The sequence below is a fragment of the Prinia subflava genome, chromosome 7, assembly GCF_021018805.1.
Source record: "Prinia subflava isolate CZ2003 ecotype Zambia chromosome 7, Cam_Psub_1.2, whole genome shotgun sequence".
Lineage (NCBI taxonomy): Eukaryota > Metazoa > Chordata > Aves > Passeriformes > Cisticolidae > Prinia > Prinia subflava.
This window is the reverse complement of record NC_086253.1, coordinates 24,670,397-24,678,933: the sequence shown is the minus strand read 5'-3', so window position 1 is coordinate 24,678,933 and position 8,537 is coordinate 24,670,397. Positions and strand designations below refer to the sequence as shown.

General features: G+C 38.8%; 1 protein-coding gene across 4 annotated transcripts; it reads left to right on the top strand.

Annotated features, from left to right (window-relative positions):
• The first annotated feature begins 885 nt into the window (after nucleotides 1-885).
• Nucleotides 886-8,512, top strand: GNPDA2 (glucosamine-6-phosphate deaminase 2). 4 transcript variants are annotated; one of them, XM_063401867.1, is made up of 7 exons: nucleotides 1,105-1,352; nucleotides 2,366-2,528; nucleotides 2,823-2,924; nucleotides 3,381-3,563; nucleotides 3,863-4,047; nucleotides 4,141-4,315; nucleotides 7,474-8,512. In XM_063401867.1, exons 2-7 carry the CDS (start codon nucleotides 2,405-2,407, stop codon nucleotides 7,530-7,532), a joined length of 828 nt encoding a protein of 275 aa, XP_063257937.1. In that variant the 5' UTR covers nucleotides 1,105-1,352; nucleotides 2,366-2,404; the 3' UTR covers nucleotides 7,533-8,512. The 4 variants fall into 4 exon arrangements, with proteins under 4 accessions (XP_063257936.1, XP_063257935.1, XP_063257938.1 ...); XM_063401866.1 differs by lacking the exon at nucleotides 1,105-1,352 and adding an exon at nucleotides 886-992 and having other exon boundaries at nucleotides 3,863-4,315; XM_063401865.1 differs by having other exon boundaries at nucleotides 1,100-1,352; nucleotides 3,863-4,315.
• Nucleotides 8,513-8,537: the final 25 nt, after the last annotated feature.

Below are 8,537 nucleotides of genomic sequence, written 5' to 3'. Positions count from 1 at the left end.
AAGGGTCACCTGGAGCAGATGACACAGGAATGTGTCTGGGTGGGGTTTTCATCTCCAGAAAGGGGAAACTTCATGACCTCCCTGGGCAGCCTGTTCCAGTGCTCTGCCACTCTCAAGGTAAAGAAGTTCTTCATGTCAAGGTGGAACTTCTTGTTTTAATTGATGGCCATAACTCCTCATCCTGTTGCTGGGCACCACCAAAAAGGGTCTGGCACCATCCTCTGACACCCACCTTTGAGATATTTATATGCACCCATGAGACCCCCTCCTAGTCTTCTCTAAACAGGCCCAGCTCCTGCAGTCTCTCCTCAAGAGAGATGCCCCAAACCTCTCATCATCTTTGTGGCCTCCACTGGGCCCTCTGCAGTCCTGAGGAGCCCAGCACTGCACAGAGCACTCCAGAGGCGGCCTCACCAGGGCTGAGTGGAGGGGCAGGCCCTCCCCTCTCACCTGCTGGCCACTCTGTTCCCGATGCACCCCCAGGACACCACTGGCCTTCCCGGCCACAAGGGCACTGCCGGGTTACGGTCAGCCTGTGATTCAAAAAGACAGTGATGCTTCACCTCATTATTTTTTTCCAGTAACTACGCACGGCTTCTTTTGCAGCTGGATCATATAAACCTTTAGGTTGCAGGGGAACGTTTTTCCACCAAGATCTCAATGTGCTCCGCAGCAGGGCGGCTCCAAGAGGAGCGCTCCGTGGCTGAGGGCGCGTCCCGGCCACACACGGCCGGAAATGCGGACGGGGCCGGATCCATTTCCCCTCCTCGCCCGCCGCTTCCGCCTCCTCCTCCGCCTCCTCCTCCTCCTCCGCCTCCTCCTCCTCCTCCGCCTCCTCCGCCTCCTCCTCCTCCGCCTCCTCCACCTCCTCCACCTCCTCCGCCTCCTCCGCCTCCTCCACCTCCTCCGCCTCCTCCACCTCCTCCACCTCCACTTTTTCATCTTCCTCCTCCTCGTCCTGCTGCTGCTCGGGCCGCCGCGGGCTGTCCCGGGTGAGCGGGGCGGGCAGGGCGCGGCCGTGCGGGTGCCTGCGGGCGGGGAAGGGGAGGCCGTGGGCCGGGGCTCCGGCTGCAAGGTCTCTTCCGCTGACAGTGTAGGTTTATCCCCGCGCCCTCCCCGCATCTTCAAACAAAACCAAAAAAAGTGCCCTTAGCCCAAAATTCGCGGTGGTTCTGCTGCTGTCCGTGGATCCCTGCTCTTGGAGAGCATCCCCCTGTTCCCAGCGTAGAATTGCTGGGATTTTATGAAACCGCCCTAAAGGCGCGGAGTCTGTGCCTGCTGGCATGCTTTCCTCCTCGGGGATGTGTGTTAACTCTTTCGGGTATGTGTGGAATAGCGTTTCCTCGGCCAAGGTGAGTTTGACTTGTCACGGCTCAGCTGTCCAGGGAGGTGCAGCGGCACAGGCAGCACACGGTGATGATCCCTTTCTTCCTTCTTCAGTGGGACAAACACGGTACCCTGTTAAGTACTTTAATTCGTAGCTGTTTTGAAAACAGCCGCTCATTTTGGGTCAGCTAAAAGTAATGCGGCCTTGGCCTGTTGTGTTCTGGCTAATGCCGAGCACACCCAGACCTGGGAAGAGTAACACATCCCAAACTAGTGATAGAGCCTCAGTCTTTCGGGAGTAATTACTGGACTCTGCTAAACAGAAGGTCATGGAAAAATAAGTTTCACGCAAATGCAGGAGATGCTTTTATATGTATACTTCTAGCAACCAAGCTTATTTTCTGGATATTCATCTTAAAAGTTGATACAGTTGCATTCCAAGCCTTTTAGATTTCTGTTTAAATAAAAAACGTGACCTCCTATCTTTTCCTGTGAATTGTAAACATTTCAAATATCTCTAATGCTTTTAACATTTTTTTGCAGATTAATAAACTTACTGAAACATTGTTAAGGAGCTAGAATGGGAGTGAAAGGAGCTTTAATATTATTTAGTCCCAGTTAGATATTTTGACTATAGAAACATAGGATTACTCTGGGTGTTGGTTTTTGAAGCTGTAGGCATTCAGCTGGTCATAAGAAACAGGAATTAATCTTGGTATTTAGGTATTTCCTCTTTTCTGATGGTAACACTTGACCAAAATATTGAAGTTTAAAATGGCTTGTTCTCATCTTGTTTTAGCTTTTTCCTGTTAACTGCTTTAAATTAGTCTGTGGATTTCAATAAATATTTAGACTGTAATCCATCATTTGGATTCTGTAGCTCTTCTCTTGATTGTCCAGCTTGAACTAGGACTGCAAAAGTGTGGTATGCTAATGCAAGTCATTGGTATGAAAGATGATTTTTTTAATCTCCTCTGTAATCTAGGAGTTTGACAACTACCTATGGTGCTTATTTTTAAAACTTCAACATTTTCTCCAGGTTTAAGTTTGTTTATCATACAAGTTCCTCACTGCCATAATGAGGCTAGTGATCCTTGAAGATTATGATCAGGCTAGTGAATGGGCAGCCAAATACATCTGTAATCGTATTATCCAGTTCAAGCCAAGTCAAGGAAGATATTTCACGCTTGGTCTACCAACAGGCAAGTTTTACTCAAAGTCTTTGTAAATAACTAAGCCTAGAACAATATTTGTATCACTGCTAGCAGATACAGTATTTAAAAGAACATAAGTCTTATTTTTGGTAATGCTCTTTTTTTTAAAATATGGATTTGACTTCTGTGAAAAGCTATGATAGTTTGAGAAACTGATAAATACTAAATGAGAAATAGATTTCTTGTATGTTGAAAAGCATTGTAGCAAAATTTGACTGTTAAGACTTTAAATACACTGAAATGTGCAGATACACAGAACAGCAGAAAAACTTTATTTAACAGGGAGTACACCTTTGGGATGCTACAAAAAGCTGATAGAATATCACAAAAATGGAGATCTCTCTTTCAAATATGTAAAGACTTTCAACATGGATGAGTACGTAGGTAAGATATGCTATTATTTGTGAACTGTACTGTTGGTTTTTTTTTCCTCCTTATAAAAACTATTAAATACTTTGTCAAAGTACCAGGTTAGTCTAGGATGTTTGTACTCCAATACTAGACTGGTGTCCAGGCATTTTTCTCTATTCCTTTATCTACAAAAATGCAAAAATAAACACTGGGCTAAATTCAGTGTTTCACAGTACTTCTGTGAAACTCAACTGTCATGTTATAATGGGACTGCATTTCTGATGAAGACTGGACACTCTGGGATAAGATGTATGTGGAGGGAATGTAAACCTTGTACGTGGCTACAGGGAACTTTCTCGATGTAATTTCAAATCTTGCTTCATTTGACTCAGGTCTGCCTTGCATGCTTCACATCAGTTACATACAGACTAGAATAAGGCTGTTTGGTTAAATCTTGCCATATAGTAATTTCACTCTAAATGATTTCAGGGCTTCCCAGAAATCATCCAGAGAGCTATCACTCCTATATGTGGAATAACTTCTTTAAGCATATTGACATAGATCCGAATAATGCTCATATCCTTGATGGGAATGCACCAGACTTACAGGCGGAATGTGATGCATTTGAAAAGAAAATTGAAGAAGCAGGGGGGATTGATCTGTTTGTTGGAGGTATGAGGAAATGCTTTATGGTTACTTACAATACAAGCATGTACACCTTAATCATTATTTTCATTACTTGACTAAACCCCAGATTTTTCAATTACTGTGTAAGAAAGTTCTGTGACTAACAAAGAATCAGTATTAATTCCAAAACAGAAAACTTGGTGTCCAAGTTTCTAGTGACTTAAGTTTTACTGGAAGTGGGGAACCCAAGGGGAAGGATGAGCCCTTTTTCATTAAATTAAAATGTTTGAGGAAATGTGTTGACTCTCAGGTCTGGAATGATTATTTTTTTTAACTTTGAAAAGGCATTGGTCCAGATGGCCACATTGCATTCAATGAACCCGGATCAAGTTTGTCTTCAAGAACAAGATTAAAGACTTTAGCAATGGACACCATTTTTGCAAATGCTAAATACTTTGATGGAGACTTATCCAAAGTACCAACTATGGCACTAACAGTTGGTGTGGGTACAGTCATGGATGCTAGAGAAGTAAGAACTCATTCAGTTCTAGTTGCATGTGTGTTTTCAAGATTAGTTGGTATTGATACTGGGATTGAAAGTAAAGAGACCTTTGTTTTGCAGGTGATGATTCTTATAACAGGTGCACACAAGGCTTTTGCACTGTACAAAGCAATTGAAGAAGGAGTCAATCATATGTGGACAGTTTCTGCTTTCCAGCAACACCCTTGCACTATCTTTGTGTGTGATGAAGATGCTACTTTAGAACTAAGAGTTAAAACTGTGAAGTACTTTAAAGGTGAGCACTGAATCAGAGGTTATGTGTTTACACAAAACCGACAGCTTTGAAATTATATTGATTTAAATCTGAGCCTTCCAACACTTTGCAGTCATTAATGTATAATGTTATATAGTCAGAATATTAAATACTAACTTATTTCTTGTGTTTGGAAAATTGCCAGGAGGCATAACTTGTGCTACCTACATTACAAACAAATCTACTTGGGAAGAGTATTTCCTTTGCTTCCAGTATGAAACAATAGTTTAGTAATCTTTAACTTCAAACAGCAGCAATCTGGTGTTCCAGAATACAGGTCTTAAGTATACTGGAAAGTTTAGCTTCAAAAAATCTTAATACATTTATTAATCCTGATACATTTCCATGCTGCTTTTGCCATGTGCTGTAATGTGATGTCCAGTAAACTGTGATACAGACTTTGAAGCCACCTGAGGACCTTTTTCATCTGCAATGAGCATAACAATCTATACTGCCTTTGAAAAAATCGCACCCTTTTACTGTGTTTTTCGTATTTGTAGTTGGTATAGTGGGACAAACTTAAAGTAAGTCAGGATATTTGAGAGCATTTGAAACTTCCTAAACTGAATTCTGTTTTACTGAGACAGTAGAAGCTGAGAAAAGTAGTTTTCTCCTGAATGTATTAGCACAGCACAAGCAATTGTGTGACTCAGTTGTCTTTCTCACTAGCATGGGTACTTGTAGTAGCTGAGGTATCAGTGTGATCAAGACTGAAATTAATTAAATTCTTTTTTAGAGCATTATATCACCAGTGCTCATATATGTATTAGATTGCAATTTGGACATTCCTGTTATTTTTATCCTGATACCTCTTGTAGCCAGCTTGTTCATTTTGGATTTTTCAGTATGCTGTTCTCTGCATGTATTTCTGGGGTAGGACGGAGGGTTAGTCTTTTCCTGCATCACACTGCTAGCTAGTACTTACTGTTTTCAAAGATAAACTTCTCTACCAGCTTGGATAAGTTTTAAACATTATCCTGTGTCTTATATAAGCAGAGGCTTTGCTTGGGAAATACAAACCTAATGTAGAATCACTAGGTATAAATGACAATGAACATTGCTTTAAAAAACATCCAAGGGCTACAATTTATGAATGTGTGCTATTGTGTCACTGTATTTAATTACCTTGTAATACACAGCAATAGAACTTTTAAAACAATAGTTTACTTTAAACTTACTTAATTTTACCTACTCTCAGATCAGTGAAATTTTTTCCCAATTTAAGATGGAGGAGAAATCAGTGTGGTTCAAATCTGGAATTATTTGAATCTTGATCTTCAGGTTAGACTTCTTAGGGAAGCTAGATAGTTCTTAATACTGCTGTTTATGGTAGTGATTTATGGAGATTTTTCTTAAAACTTTCAATATGAAATAGCAATTTTTTTGTTTAATATTTAAGTACCACACTGGCTGATAAGTAGATTAACATATTCCATTTTCTTTGACTTTCTGAAAACCTATAGTAGGCCAAAATTATCAAGTGTGCTTATGGTCTTACTGTAAAAGGGCAAGTAACTTTCTTGAAGAATGAAACAAAAAATAAATTTTGAATTTTACTAATTTGTCTGCAGATAAGTAGTTCAGGATAGTTTTTTCTATTCTTATGCATGCTCCTCTTAAAACTGTGTGCAGAAATCTGTTTATTCAAAGTACACTTGAATATACAGTGGGACTTTCCTTTGAAATATTTGTTTTGGAATCTACCAAGTCTGGTGCATTCCTTTAAAAAAATCCTTTGTTTGCCGCTGTTTTTCCTGTAACACTTTCACTAACAGGATTTAAATATTCTTCATTAAATATGACAGAAGCTATACTTTGTAACCATTTTTCATGCACCTAGGAAGTGGGTAATTATTTCCTTTTCATTTCTCCTTTTTAGAAGAGGAAAATATTGGTAGGAAGTTAAATGTTTTAAAGCTCAAAATATATTTCTAGTTTGTGTAGTGTATGCAGCTGTTACTCTTTCTGGACAAATGACTTTTATGTCAAATGTATACTTGAGTTTTTGTCACTGTTAAACTGAAAAAATATTAGACTGTATTTTATATTAAATAATCACATAGTGATTAGTAATAGATGCTGCATAAGATGCCTTTTTTATGGTCACCTACAGTAATGACATTAGATTGTATAGTTAACTCAAATTTCATGTTGCTGCAGTGGTGCTAAGGTTGCCACCAGCTGCATCATGTAGCAAAGATATTTGAATATTTTTTTGCCATAGGTAATCACTAAAATATACAGTACTGCGAGATTCTTTCATGGTTTTTAAGAAAATTACTTTTAGTGTTGCATATTTTAATTTTAGAAGCTAGGTCTTTACTTCAGTACTAAAATGGACTTTTACTTTGCGGATTGTGAACACTGATCATTATTGTTATTAGTCCTCAAGGTGAAAGGAGGTTAAAAACCTTCCAGTGATCCAATGTCATACATACCTAGGTGTAGGTAACATTTTTACTAATAGCAAAGTTAAGAAGGAAGCATCTTTTTCATTAATTGCACTTCAGCATTTTCCAGAATTAAAGTAGTTGAAGAGGAAAAAATATAACACCCCTAATCATAGCTATGGAGGACTTGTATGTGACAAAATAAAAGCCCAGCTAGAACAGAAAAGAGTTGAACTGGTGAATTTGAGTCTGCACAACGAGCCTGGATAATTTAATTAGATTTTTCCTGTCCAGGACCACAAGTACATGATGATTACAAAGACAGTATTACCACAATGCTAGAACATTGCAAAAGAACTCAAGCTGTAAAAGCCTCACTATGTGTGCATCTGATTTTTATGGCACATTGTGGTGTGAAGGAATTACGCTGCTGTTACACAGTTACAATACACAAAAAAAAGATGTATTCAGCTCATTTGGAAGTATTCCAGATGTGCCTTTTGGGTCTCTTATCAGAGAACTGTCTGGTCCCTGCTCAGCTGATACTGAATATGTCATTAGTATGCCAGTGATACAGGAATATATCTGCTGTCTCTGATTCTGAACTACTTTAAATGGCCATTGTTGTTCTCTTCAATGAACTACTTAAAATGTATACTTTGAAGCAAATTCCAAATAAAAATGTGGATAGAAGGACATGTTAACAAAGTATAACTAATGTAAAGCTGGCATTGTTGCTTTCCCCCCAAGGTTTAATGCATGTGCACAATAAGCTTGTGGACCCACTGTACAGTATGAAAGAAAACTGAAAGAAGACTGAAGAGGAACTCCATGTGGGTCAGCAGCAACAGTTTTAGGTAGCAGATGAGTTCACTGCTATGCAATACGCTGAAAACTGTTTAACATGGGAAATCCTAGGTACTGTATTTTTAAAAAGGTCCAATATCTGTACATTCACATTCCATCTGTTTGCTGTGTTCTGCATTTTGCTTTAACATTTGGAGCTCTGCTGTTGGCTGGTATATCACTGAATGGAACAGAACAAAGCTGGGAGAGACTGCATGTTATGTAGAGAGGGGAAAAGCAGAGCACTTACTCTACTCTAGCACAGCAATGTATTGCATCTGCCTCATGTTAGAGATGATGACACTTCATTTCCCAGAATTCTTAATTTTTGGCTTGGTTAGTGTAACTACATTTTGCATTTGTGTCTCTAGGCAGAATGGTTTTGGCCTTTGTTAATACTATGGACTTGTAATAGTTGTACAATTTCTACTATGAAATGTTCTGTTTACATATATCTAACGTACACTGAGCTTTTGCACTTGGTTGCCTTAAATTTGTCTTAAACAGTTTTTGGGCATCTCAAGTCCTGCTGTATATTTTGGGCAAATGAAGATACAAAAACAGTGCCTAAAAATGCACCAAATTCTTTGAAGTTACAACTTGCTCCATGGATAAAAATATTAAACTTCCACAATAGCACTTTTTCCTCTCATGTACTTCAAATTACTTTCGGATTTTTATATTTTTGGTAATCGATCTTTATACAAAAGGAAAAATCTCAACGTTCCTTCCTGGAGGTAATTGGTCAATTATATAACTGATGTTACAATTAAATGCTTGAAAAGAGGTTAATTTACAGGACTGTAATGTCTGCAAATGATCATTTAAAGCCAGCTTTTAATCACTTTTTCATTGTATCATTATAAACATTGTGCTGTTACAAGAAATGTTATTTCCTACTTTGAATATAAGTAAAACAAATACAAATCTCTTAATTTCAAAATTGTTGCATTTCTAATATAAATTGT

Excerpts from the sequence above, each read along its gene's own strand:
- GNPDA2 (XM_063401866.1), top strand. The coding sequence starts at position 2,405 with ATGAGGCTAGTGATCCTTGAAGATTATGATCAGGCTAGTGAATGGGCA. Across the intron at positions 2,529-2,822 it reads CACGCTTGGTCTACCAACAG|GGAGTACACCTTTGGGATGC; the intron begins GCAAGTTTTACT and ends TTTATTTAACAG. Across the intron at positions 2,925-3,380 it reads CAACATGGATGAGTACGTAG|GGCTTCCCAGAAATCATCCA; the intron begins GTAAGATATGCT and ends AAATGATTTCAG.